General features: G+C 55.4%; 1 protein-coding gene across 3 annotated transcripts in view; it reads left to right on the forward strand.

Annotated features, from left to right (window-relative positions):
- The first annotated feature begins 3,330 nt into the window (after positions 1 to 3,330).
- FOXC1 (forkhead box C1) overlaps positions 3,331 to 13,306 on the forward strand; it is a 33,002-nt gene continuing 23,026 nt past the window's right edge. For 2 of the 3 annotated variants that reach the window (XR_010069955.1, XR_010069954.1), the window contains exon 1: positions 3,331 to 6,006. Coding sequence is in view for 1 of the 3 variants with exons in the window: in XM_063326010.1 (XP_063182080.1) it covers positions 4,062 to 5,792 (1,731 nt within the window). In the remaining 2 variants the exon portion in view is untranslated. Of the gene's footprint in view, positions 7,026 to 13,306 lie in introns of those variants that run through there. The other variant, XM_063326010.1, reaches the window with a different exon arrangement.

A 13,306-nucleotide genomic window follows, 5' to 3' on the forward strand; every position in this document is an offset into this window, starting at 1 on the left:
CCAGGTCTCTGAGAGGAGAGGACAACCCACAGCGAATTGTTTGGGTCCACCTGGGCTTTGCCCAGGTCAAATGGTAGCCCCTCCACCTACCGCTCCGATGTCATCTTTCTTTCTGACATCTCCGTAAATAAGGTTTGCAAATGACCACACACGCGAAGCCTCGCAGGGTCTCAAGACAAGCCCGGGTCCCCCGGCCCGGGGCTGCCCGTCGGGGCTCCCCTCCCGCCGCCGGCGCCCCTCGCCAGCCGTCGGGCAGGAGGCGGCCGCGGCCGTGCCCGGGGTGTCTGAAGGGGCCGGGACGGGGCGGGGGGACACACGCACGGTGGCCACGGCTGCTGCCGTCCTGCTTTATTTGGGCGGCAGACCCAGGCGGTGGCTCCTCCAGTGTGTCTCTCCCGCTCGGAGGCCAGGCTGGATCCCACGGCAAAGACAGCTCGGCGTTGCGTGCGAGTGGGTGAAACCCAAGCGCCAAGGGCTCCTTCTGGGTGGCATCCAAACGCACCGGGGTGGCGGGGAGGGAATTGATCTTTCTGCCTCCCTAAAACCGTTGTTTTCCCCCCCCTCCCCCCCCAACACGCGCACACACACACACAAACACAGAAACCCTAAATCGCTCTGTGAACCTTCACAATGGTGACTTTTGTACCTCGCGTCGAGAAACCAGAGTCCTGCTGGTTTGAGGTATGTAATTTAACACACGTTAGTAATTGCGTCAGTTCGCAATTATAGCATCAGAGTGGCTATTGCAAAACATATTAGATGCAAAAGACAGTGGATTAGTGCCCCCCCCACTTCCATGTGCTGAAACTTCTCGGTGTGACTCCAGCCTTTGCCCGAGAAACAGCTTCGCTACCGTAAACATTGTCCAGAGAACGCGAAAAAGTCAGCAAAGGGTCCGGCACGTTACGGCCGCTCCTGGAAGCGAGCGGGAAGCCCATGGAAATTGTTTTTAACGGCAGGTAATACCGTGGGAAAACCGGATGACCTGGGATGAATGGAAACGTGCTAAAATGTCCTCTTTCTTTTTCTTTTCTTTTCTTTTTCTTTTTTTTTTTTTGTTTCAGCAGAGCAAGAAAGAGTTTTTTTGAAAATATAAAGTGTTGGAATTGACATCTAGTCCAGTGCTTGCACATTTATTAATTCTGCCGTTGTGGGAGGAAAGGGAAAAATGTGTAATTAGGCAGGAGCAGGTGAAAGATTCCAGACGATGAAATACAACAGGCTAAACGGGATAATGTATTCACCATTAAAGGACTGACATTTATTACCAAAAGGAGACCCGTTATGTTTGAATATGAAAAGGAGCAGATATTAGGCTATATAAATTACCTCCTTCACATTACGTGCATCTCATTTAAAAGACGTATTTTTATTTTTTTTTTATTAACCAAAGGATTGGTGTTTCAGAGGAAAAGCCATACCTGCAAAAATACCACCAAGCAAACGATGCGCCTTTACCACGCTCCAAAGGCACGATCCCCAAAGCAATCGATCACAGTAAAAAGTGAGGAAAGGGGGTTTGAAATCAGTGAAACCAAAAGGGTCTTTTGACGTATTTGTAGTGTCACAAGATCGGGGTGGGTAATTAATCTCACAAACACACACACGTCTTTCCCGTGCAAATTCCACGCCTTAAAATAGATTTCAGCTTGTTCCTTTCAACTGATCTATTCTTAACGCTAATGAAGTTTCAGAGATTTAGCTGCAAAATGAATGAAGAGCACTGGGTTGGATTTCGAACATCTGAAGTAGTGTCAGAATACTACTGCGCAAATACGTATACGAATCTCCTCGTGTTTTAAGTCCGAAAGGAAAATCTTCTTTCTTAAAATACAACAGCAAATTAAAAGGAAAATTTAAAAAAATAAGTAACTAAGCCCTCACTCCATGCTCCCTTTGAGCTCCCGTTAAATTGTTATTCTGCTTAGAGCCCAAATATTCTTTCAGATATTTAGACAAAGGCAACAGCAACGCAAATCAAATCTTCACAGCAGAACTGGCCAAACAGTTTAAGGAACATTAATTTTATTGTACTTTTCTTTTTTCATTTTTTTTTTTGTCTTTTGACACACCTGACATACCACGGAGTCCACTCTGAAGCAGATTAGGAACAAGAGTATGCCCTCTCCGTCTTAAATAAATAAAGAAAGAAACCAAGGACCCGCTTTCCCTGTCACATCCCATAAGGTCTGTAAAGATTACCTGAAACGAGCGAGCTAAAAAAGACCCCGTACAAAGAAACGCGCCCGTGTTTATAAACAGCAGAGGCGGCGGGCGCTCGCTTCGCAGACGGAGAGCGGAAAGCCCTCGGTGGCTTTGATTAATAAAAAAAAAAAAAAAAAAAAAAGAGCTTTGGAGGACTCGTCAAAACCTTGTCAACCGGAGGAATGCAGTCTCTTCAGGAGCCTTTGGTCGGGCAGCCGGCTGCAGTGCCGGGGCAGGAGCATCCCACCCTGCGCACACACACTCACACCCCACCACTGTCCCCTCCGTCCCCGCGGGCGTGTGGGGGGGCTGGTGGGGGTGGGGGTGGTAGAAGGGAGCCGGACTGAGGCAGAGCCCTCCTGGCCGGTGAAGGCGGGAAGCCAGCCGGCACACCGGCGCGGAGCCTGCCCGCCGACACGGGCGGCAGCCCGGGGGTAGGGAAGGGGAGGGGAGGGAGGAGGGAGCCCGGCGGCAGCCCGCGGAGCAAAACAGATCGACGAGGGGAAAAAGACGAAAAAAAAATAATAAACTGGGGGAGAAACACGCGTGGCGGAGCGCGGGGTGCGCGCGTGGGTGGGAAGAGCTCCGGGGAAGCATATACATATATATATATATACACACACACATTGGTGTAGGCATGCACGTCGTGCGTGCGCCTGGGGCGCGTGTGCCAGGGCGACCGGGCGCGTAAGGACGCGGGTGGGTGCGTGGGCAGGCAGGCGCGGGGCCGTAGGGCCGTCGCGCAAAATCCGCGGGCGCGGAAGGGAGGGTCCCCGCGGGTGCGGTGCGCAGCGGCCCCGCGCCCGCCCGGGGCTCCGCGGCGCTCACGGCGTCCGCCTGTGCCGGCGAGCGTGTGTGGCCGGTCCCCGAGAGCTGCAGCTCCCAGGGCTGCTGCGGGGATTTTTATTTTTTTTTTCTCTTCATTTTTACTCCTCTTTTTTTTTTTTTTTTTTTCCTCGGTCGCTCCTTTTTTTTTTTTTTTTTTTTCCCTCCTCATTCAGAGCCCCGGGTGTCTCCCGGTTCTCATTGGCCGCCCCGGCTCGGCGGGGCGGAGCTGGACCGCCTGCAAAAGGAGGAAAAGAAAAAAAAAAGAGAGAGAGAGAGAGAAAAAAAAAAAAAGGAGACCAAGAGAGGAGAGGGAGGAAAAAAAAAGGGAGAAAACTGTAAGTGCGTAAAAAAGTTCTCGCCGTGGTGACGGATGCTCAAAAGTTCAGGAGTTTTTCCGATGCTTCCCAAAGCAGCCTGCGACTGAAAAAGAGACTGAAAAAAAGCGAGAGGGAGAGAGAGAGGGAGACTTTGCACTGGGAGATCGGGAAGGTGGATTTTTTTCTTCTTCTGCTCGCTTAAAAAAAGCCAACAAAACACATCCCTCTACTTTTGTCCCTCCTTTGCAGACAACTTGTTGCAGATCCCCGTGGAACAAGGAACTGGGAGCGTGGGAGCCTCTTTGCAAAGGTTTTATTCTCTTAATACTCTTTCTGCGTTTGGAAGTTGCTTTCTCCGCTGCGATTACTTTTTTTTTCCCCCCTTCCCCCGTTTTCTTTTTAAAAACATTTTTTCCCCTTTTTCACCCCCCTCCTTTTTTCCTCTTTTTTTTGAATTTTTTTTTTCCCCCCCCTCCGCGTGGAGTGCGGCAGCTTGCCGGTGGGCTTTTCCTGGGCGACGAAGAGGAGACTTTCGGCGCTGCCGTCGTTATTCTTCCTCCCTTTTTTTCCGCGCTCCGCCGGGGGGGTGGGGGGGTGGGGGTTGCCCGGCCGCCCGGTCCAGCTCGGTCCGCGGAGCGGCGGAGGGGTGGAGGGGGAAGGGACGCGCTGTTTGGTCCGGCGGGGAGGGTGGGGGAAAGCTGACGGGAGGACATGCAGGCTCGCTACTCCGTGTCCAGTCCCAACTCCCTGGGAGTGGTGCCGTACCTCGGCGGAGAGCAGAGCTACTACCGCGCCGCCGCGGCGGCGGCCGGCGGGGGCTACACGGCCATGCCGGCCCCGATGAGCATGTACTCCCACCCGGCCCACGAGCAGTACCCGGCCGGCATGGCCCGCGCCTACGGGCCCTACACGCCGCCGCCGCAGCCCAAGGATATGGTGAAGCCGCCCTACAGCTACATCGCCCTCATCACCATGGCCATCCAGAACGCGCCCGATAAGAAGATCACCTTGAACGGGATCTACCAGTTCATCATGGAGCGGTTCCCTTTCTACCGGGACAACAAGCAGGGCTGGCAGAACAGCATCCGCCACAACCTCTCCCTCAACGAGTGCTTCGTCAAGGTGCCCCGCGACGACAAGAAGCCCGGCAAGGGCAGCTACTGGACCCTCGACCCCGACTCCTACAACATGTTCGAGAACGGCAGCTTCCTCCGCCGCCGCCGCCGCTTCAAGAAGAAGGACGCCGTCAAGGACAAGGAGGAGAAGGACCGCCTGCACCTCAAGGACCATGCCCCGCCGCGCCCGCCGCCGCCCGCCGCCGCCGAGCCCGAGGGCGGCCCCGCCGGGGGCAGCGCCGCGCCGCCGCCGCCGCCGCCGCCCGTCCGCATCCAGGACATCAAGACGGAGAACGGCACGGCCTCGCCGCCGCAGGCCGTGTCCCCCCCCGGCGCCGCGCCGCCGCTCGGCGCCGTGCCCAAGATCGAGAGCCCCGACAGCAGCAGCAGCCTCTCCAGCGGCGGCAGCCCCCGCAGCACCCTCCCCTCCAGCCGCTCCCTCAGCCTGGAGGCCCCCGAGCCGCCGCCGCCTCCCCCGCCGCCCCCGCCGCCGCCCCCCCACCACCACGGCCCGGGCTTCAGCGTGGACAACATCATGACCTCGCTGCGGGGCTCGCCGCAGGCCGCCGCCGCCGAGCTGGGCGCCGGCCTCCTGGCCCCCGCCGCCGCCGCCCCGCGCACCGGCATCCCGCCCGCCCTCTCCCTCGGCGGCTACTCGCCGGGCCACAGCTCCGTCTACGGCTCGCCCTGCGGCCAGGCGGCCGCCGGCGCCGCCGCCGCCGGCACCTACCACTGCAACATGCAGGCCATGAGCCTCTACGCGGCGGCGGGCGGCGCCGAGCGACCCGGCCACCTGCCCGCCGCCGCCAGCCCCGCCGAGGACCCGCTGCCCGACTACGCCATGCCCACGGGCGGCGGCGGCGGCGGCGGCGGCGGGACGGGGGGCGGCGGCGGCGGTGGTGGCGGGGCGCTGGGGCACGGCGGGCTCGGCGGCGCGGCGGGCGGCCACCAGGAGGGGCACCACCCGCACCCGCACCCGCACCAGGGCCGCCTGGCCTCCTGGTACCTCAACCAGGCGGCGGCGGCGGCGGCGGCGGCGGCGGCGGCGGCGGGGGAGCTGGGCCCGCTGGCGGGCGCGGCGGGCTACGCGGGGCCGCAGCAGGGCTTCGCCGCCGGCCCGCGGGAGGTCTTCGAGGCGCCGCGGCTGGGCCTCAGCGCCTCGCCGGGCGGCGGCGGCGGCGGCGGTGGCGGCGGGGCGGGGGGCGGCGGAGGCGGCGGCGGCGGCGGCGGGGCGGGGGGCGGCGGCAGCTGTCAGATGGCCTTCCCCGGCAGCCAGCCGCTCTACCGCACCTCCGGGGCCTTCGTCTACGACTGCGGCAAGTTCTGAGCGTGTCCCCGTCCCCCCGTCCCCCCCCGTCCCCCAACGCCGCGGGGAGACCGGCGGGGAGACCGCCCCGCACCGCGCAGCACCGCGCAGCACCGCGCCGCCGGCCCCCGCCGCGCCCGCGGAGGGAAGCGGGCGCACGCGAAAAGCTTTTGTACAGAGACAGCCCCCAAAGCATGTCTTGGTTTGTTAAAGGACAGTGTTACTCCAATAACACGTAAGTTGTTTTGTTTTGTTTTGTTTTTAATTGCTTTGAGAAATACTTCTTTTCCCGTCCCCCACCCCTCTCTCGTCCCCATCCCTTAAGGTATCGTCATGCCCCGTGTTTAAAAGGGGGCGAAAAGTCCAGCGTAGAGTACCAGCTTCTTCCCCCCGCCCCCCTTCCTCTTTTACAAGGACTTGTTTTAAAATGTAAATTGCGACATAGTAATTTATTTTTAATTTGTAGTTGGATGTTGCGGACCAAACGCCAGAAAGTGTTTCCCCCTTCCCTGAAAAGTGACGTTAAAATTGACTGAAACGCTGATTTTTTTCACTATATATGAAAAGGGAAACTGTATTAATCTTATTCTATCAATATTTTTCTTTTTTTTTTGTTGAAAATATTCTGAAGGTATTGCATTGTTTGTTTATTAATAAATTACCATTCAGTTGGAATGATCCTTTACACGTCTGTATATTTTAATACTTTCATGTAGAGAGAGAGAGAGAAAGAGAGGGAAAAGGGATTTCATAACTAACTTTGTCGCTGGAACAGCTCGTTCCCCTCCGCACAAATTCCAGAGACCATTTAGGAACTGCCAGGTCGAAAAATCCCTTTTCAGTCTCTTCTGCAATATGTTCCACTTAGTCAGCTCGCCTTATCCGCTAGGAAAAAAATACTTTCCCATGGCAGCTCTGAGTTGGCAAATAAACAAACACGTTTTCTTAGCAATTAATGGGCAAGACCTGGAAACATTTGACCATACACAGTAGTATGACAACATTACGGCTTTTTAAATAATATGCCTGTGTAAGGATATATTAAGCGATAACTCCGAGGTAGAAGTACATGCACTAGATTCCTGCCCTTGTGAAACTGTGTATATATCGAGCTATCGATCTCTGTGTGTGTATTTCAAATGTATTTATATATAGGATTTACATATGTATCTATATTTAAAGAAGGATTACGTATTTATTTATAGCTTTGTATACGCATTGCATATGTTTCTAAACTCTACAGTGTATAGTAGATGCCAGATATTCTGTAGTACGTATATTCTTAAATACAGTGTGAGCGTATAAATCCGCATATAAATCACTGCTTCGTAGAACTGATAGCAATGCGCGCAATCACATCCGTGAAGCCGCTTCTGTAATATATATATTTTTAAGTACTATTTTATTGTAGAAAAAAAAAAAAAGTAGTTGGTTCAAAGGGCGCTTGTACGGGCTGCCCTTACACCTTTATAGCTCAGCTTTACTCCTGTTCTTTAGGGACATTACTGGTCTGTTGGAAGTGCCCTATTTGCTCGGACTGAAATTATTTTAGAAAGACTTTGTGTGAGAGAATTTTTCTTCTGTAGTTGTTTGGGCCTTTTTTTTTTTTTTTAAATTTGTCTCTCTTTCCCTCCCTCCTTTTTCCTTAAATCGTAAGGGAAAAAAATATTACCAGGGTAGCAGCTGAGTGCTGCATAGACTGACGTCTTGTCAGATCAAGAACCTCACCTTCTGGACAATTTGCAATTAAGAACCTACGGGCAATGGGGATCACCTTCCCCCTTTGTAAATAACCACCAAAATGCAATAAATTCATTAACTTAAAAGAATCTGCCTTGTCAGTCAGACTTGGGAAGAAGATTATTTGATTACAGAAATTTAAGGCCTAAAGTTTGCTTTCAAGATAATACAGTTTCCTATCAGTCTCTCTTATCTAAAGACAACACTTAGCAGTAATTGCTGTTGCATTGTTAAGGGTTACACTGTAAATAAATACAGAGGTATTTACAGTTAAACCTTATTACCTCGCTTTTGAGCTGCGCTTCCCCTCCAAAGCAATAATCTAATATTCAGAAAACACCTTCAGCAGCTCGAATGAACTGGGGAGGGGAGAAGGTTGTCATTTTGTAACGTTGGCTTAAAATATGTTTATTTAAGTATCGCATAGTCTCTGCTTTTTCGTGCTAGTCGCTCTACAGAGATTACCGGCCTTTTTTATATTTATTTGTTTGCTGAGTTGGGTGAGAGAAACTCAAAACGCTCCGTAGTCCGCTTGTGGTAAAACTGAAGCGAAGCTGAACTGAATCGCTCCGGGGGCATGTTTTAATAGCAGCTCCCCTTTTTTCACCAGCAAAGGGAAATTAAATGTTACCTATTCCCGGTCGGGCTCACCTTCTGCTCCCCACCGTCCCTCTCCCGATACCGAGCGGAGGCAGCTCCCGCCTCCCCCCTCCTTGTGACCGGGGTTACCGGGCCGGGGACACGGCGGGGCTTTCACCGCCTCCCTCCTTCGCTCCCCCTCCCTGGAGAGGGGAGTCCCAGCGGCTGCAGCTCCCTCTGCCCCCGGCAGCCGGGTGGTATGGCTGCCCGGTAACGCCATTCTCGCCTCCCTGCCCGGTATTTAAAATAAAACTAAAAAATTAAGAAAGAAGAGGGTAGAGAGGCGATTACATGTGCTATTTGCCTGTTATTTTTGTTGCGATCAGGCGCCGGCCTTCCGGTATTTTGGGTTTTCTCAGCGGTCTTCAGCGGTAGGGTGTTTGTGGCAAAAATAAATAGGAGGGAAAGCAGTTTGTTAGCTCGGCTTGTTTAATCGCCCGTTGCATTGGTAGTGGTGCTGCTCCGTTAGGGGAGCTGGGGGGGGTTGTGCGGAGCTTGAACAAGTGCCGTCTATAGTTACCGCTAATGCCCCGGCCGCCCCGGGGCGGCCCGCTGCCCTCCGCAGCCCCGGCACCGCGGGGCGGCTGCGCAACTTGCGCTCCCCGCGGCCCTGGCTGCAAAAGGGGTGGGTGGAGGGGACTCGCCTGGCCGGGGGACGTCTGGCAGTCGGGGGCGGGGGGGCGAAGGGGAACGCGAGGTAGGTCGTGCCGGGATCCTCTGGCCCCGGAGGGGATCCCTTTCCTGGAGTGACGTGCGTGGTCGCGGCGGAGGTCACCTCCCGGTTCTCAGTGCGACGGTCTGGCTCACCGCACGCGCGTGCTTCGGCTTGGGTTTTATTAAAAAAAAATATTATTTTTTAAAAAATTATTATTATAATAATAATTTTCTCTTTCCCCGTCCTCACAGAAATCGTTCATAACGAAAATAACATTAGCGGTGCTGAGGGTCCCCCCGGCGGGCAGTGAATCGTGCGGGCTTGGCAGCGGGACCCGGCCGGGGGGGGGGGTGGGGGTGTCCCTGCGCGGCGCTGCGCGGGGCTGCGCGGAGATGGGCCGCTCCGCGCTCCGCCGGGCCAGGGCCTCCGGCGTGAGACGGTTCTGCTGCTGCTGGGAGGGGGGGAGACCCGGCGGGCTCTGTAGAAACCTTCCCGAGCTAGGGCAGAGCAGCGGGGCGGGGGCGGAGCGGGGCGTCCTCCGGCGGGCAGCGGGGCCCGGACCCTTGTCCCTCTTGTGCTTCCCTCCCCTTGCGAGCAGGAGGCAAATGCCGGTGTCCCTTCTGACCTGTGATTGTCTCCCAGCAGAACCGGGCCTTGCCCTGAAACGCCAAAAAGAGATGCGGTCCGACCCTGCGCGGCGGCGGGCACGGGACGCCCGGGCGGCAGCTGAGAGGTGCCTCCGTGAGGCCTCTGCATCTTTGGTGGCAGCCCCGACAGCCAGCGGGGACTCTCGGCCCCAGCCCGGCCTGCAGAGCCGTCCATTAGGTGCCAGGTTAGCACGGCGCTTTTTGTTGTATTTTTTTAGTTCAAGCTGCATTTTTAGTTCAAGCTGCATTTTTTTTTTTCAAAACTATTGCTTTGCTTTCCGTCTAAGTAAAAACCCCATTCTTTTATTTTATTTCATTTTTAAAATTCATTTGAGGGACAATTCCGTTTATCTGGTTCTGGTGGTTTCTTGTATTTGCTCACCTCTCACTTAAACTGAAGAAAACACAGAGAAGGCGAATATTCTCCCTTCTAAGTTTTCTCCTCGGAATTTCTTCTTCAAGCGAGTGACAGTTCATATTATGTTCTGCAAAGGTCATAACCAAAAATAGCAGAGAAGTGCATGCAAATAGTTGAGAGGACATGGATTAAAACCCCTTCCCTACCTCCTCCACAGGCCAGGTCAGAGGGAGAACACGGTGAGACCGTGTTGTGGATGGAGACGTTAAGGGAATGTTTCCAAATGGGCGTTTTACGATGGCTGGGGCACTTTCTGAAAGCCGCGAAGTTCGGGAAAGGCGCTTGGAAGTTAGCACGGGAATATTTTCATAGTCGGGTTTAACTTTGTAACGCTACCGGTAACCCGGCGGTTCCAGCCCATTGACCAGCCTGTTGCACTGCGGTGCCGGGCTGTCCTCTGCTCTCGTCTCTCCCAAAAACACGGGGCGACCTTAAAGCTTCGCTCGGGGCTCTGGAGGCTTCGCTTGCGCGTTGCGCGCAAAGAGCGCACGCAAAGGCCGGCGCGGGTTTTGCGGGAGGCCTTTGAGTGGGGCCGCCGCGCAGAAAGCTGCGCAGCGGCCGCCCACGGGCGGGGGCTGAGCGCGTCTCGGTGCCCACGCGAAGACGAGCGTGAGGTAACAACGCGCGGTCTTCATTACGTCGCCTTGATTGCGTAGGCAGAAGCGTGCAGCGCCGAGGCGCGCACATGGCTGCGCTGCGCGCAGGCAGGTAGAGGAGCGCAGCGGTGCGGAGCCTGGAAACGCTCCCCCCAGCCTCTCCCCGAAATCACCCATTTCAACAGCAGCCGCTAATTGAACATTAGCTTTCAATTAATTTCTCTTGTAAAGTAATTTAAACCCCTCGGCGTGGACAGTCCGTTTTTCCCCGGTTCCCCGTGTGGTGGATGTTGGCTAAATGCTTCCGTCGTTTTAAGATGCGCCGGTGGGGTTTTTTTTTCGGGGGGGAGGGGGATAAGGAGCGCGGCGGCGGGTGCCTCCGGGGTGCCCGAGGCCGAGCTGTCGCTGCGCGGGGGCGCAGGTGGCGCGCCCGGGTTTACGCGGCAAGCGGCGCAAGAAGCGCTCCGCGTCGACGTCGCGGGCCTAAAGTGCGGCGTGAGGGAGCTGCTGGGGGCTCCCCTGGGACGTGCGTGGGTTTCGATCCGCCGGCATTTCGCACACAAGCTGACGGGCTGGGAGGATGCCACTTACTCTTCCCGTGTGCGGGTTTTTTTTCCTTTTTTTTTTTTTTTTTTTTTTCCCTTTTCCCTTCTGCCTTCCCCTCCCCGGCGGCTTGTCTGTGTTGTGAATCCGCCCCAAAGGTGGTGCGGTGCCGCGACGAACGTAGCCCTCCTGGTTTAATTACGCTGGGGCTCATAAAGCCATTCGCTTCTTTCCAAAGTAATAAACAAACGTCGCGTTAGGTCAAGATTGATGGTGTCCATGCAATAAAAACGGGCCAGGTCAGGAAGGAATAAAATTCAATCAGAGCTCGCGGAATCATTTTTCAGGGGACAGAAAGACAGAAAAGGAGACGGGGGTCAAGGGAGACGATGTCGCCATTCACAACACACCAGCCGGGAGGGAGGAGGGCGGGGGTTAACGAGCGATTGTTTTTTATCAAGCGGAGCCTAATTGAACGAAACAATAGCCGCATCGGCGGGGGAGGGACGGCTCCTTGCGCGGGGGAGTCCCTGCGGGGCCGGGCTGCAGCCCCGCACCCCGGCGGGCACCGGAGACCCCTTCCAGCAATGCTGGTTCGTCGTCCCCCCCCGAAAACTTCACACATGCACCTGGGGCAAGGGGCAGGTCTCCTTGTGCTAGCTGAGGGGCTGGCAGTGCAGACAGCGGTAGCAAACGACCGGGCGCTTAGGGGAAGAGAGCAGGAACCTCCCTCGTTTTGCAAGAAAGCGTCCGAAAAAAGCCTGTTTGGAGGGCTGAAGTAAGCCCCAGGTCTCCCGAGGGTCACTCCCGGTTGATCCGGCAGGAGCAAGGGGCCCTCGGTGTCACTTGCAGCTAACCCCTCTCCCCTTGGGTTTAGTTTGGTGCGAACGCTGCTGGCGCCCGGAGATTTGGGAAGCGGCCGCGGAGGTGGGATTTGATGGGCACCCCACGGGCGGTGGACGCCGGCCCAGCGCCGTCGGAGGGTGGCCGTGGTCGGCGGAGCGGGGCCGCGGTGTGCGGGGAGCAGGCGGTGGCATAGCCCGGCAGGGAAGGCCCAGCCCTCCGAGGGGCTCATTTTCGTCCCGTCCCGGCCTCGGCTGCTTCGCCATCCCGACGGTGTTTTGTGCTGCGCAGGCCGGGGAACCGGCCGGCAAATGCTCCCTCCCTCCCGTGTGCCAGCAGGGGGTTGGGGGGGGATTTCTCTCTCGCCCCCCCCCCCCCCCCCCCCCCCCCGACAAGCAAACGCGTTTGTTGCGCGCAGCTCCGCGACCTTCTAGGCCTGTAACTTGCGCCTTGCCTGGTATGCGTGTGCCGCAAAATAATAGCTATTAAAAAGCACTGGGATGGGGGGAAGGCGGCCCGGGCTACCGGTGAGAGAGAACTCACAAGCTCTCCGGCTGAATGGGAATTGGGTGGTCGGCAATTTTTTTTGTTTTGCCCCCTAAATAAACACAGCTTGAAACGACTTGGGTGGGCAAGAAGGGAACAATTTGTGAGCCAGAGAGCAAGTGAGCTGGGCAGGCAGCCGGCCCGCGACTTACCTGCTGGAGACTTTCACCTGACCTTTAGGTGTCAGGGGGCTTGGTCGCGCAGCGTATTACCCCACATTCAGGTCAGTTGCTTTGGGCTGCGTTCAGCAGAATTAAAACAACAACAATGAAACCCCCAAACTGGAATCCCCCCTCCTTTCCAGCCCCCACCACCTCTGGGGAGAATGCAGGAAAACCAACACATTTAGAACCATTAACTCTTAAAATAGCCGAATTTCCTCCAGTAGAAAAAACGCAAATTATTACACTCATGAGTTCAGGATATTTATATATTATATGAATCGATGAATAAACGAGTCATATCGCTACAGCCGTTGTCCCTCGGAAGGCAAGTGCTCGGTTTTGAAGTAACGCTATAGCCGTCTTCTCCCCACCGTTCCTGGGATTTATTTACTTGCCAGAACATTTAAGCGGCCGAGTTTAAATTTTTTTTTTTAAATTTTAAATAAATATTTGAAATAAGGAAAAAGAAGAATGTTTTCCATTGAACGATAATGTAAAAGTACTGATAATATCGTCCAAAGCAGAAGAGAATTGTTTAAACAATGTCGGTGCTTGCAAGATTGCCCAGTATAAATACATTCGCTCTGCCTTTTTGATGCGAGTTTCTACTGGGACTCTTTTTCTGCATATGCGTGTGTGGTGTGTAGATATATATTCCACCCCCCACCCCCTTCCCATGGCGTGAAGTAGGTCTGCAGCCGCAAGCTAGAGGAGGGGCAGGTCGCCCTGCCGAGCCCCGTCGCC

This window comes from Chroicocephalus ridibundus, chromosome 2 (assembly GCF_963924245.1).
Source record: "Chroicocephalus ridibundus chromosome 2, bChrRid1.1, whole genome shotgun sequence".
NCBI lineage: Eukaryota > Metazoa > Chordata > Aves > Charadriiformes > Laridae > Chroicocephalus > Chroicocephalus ridibundus.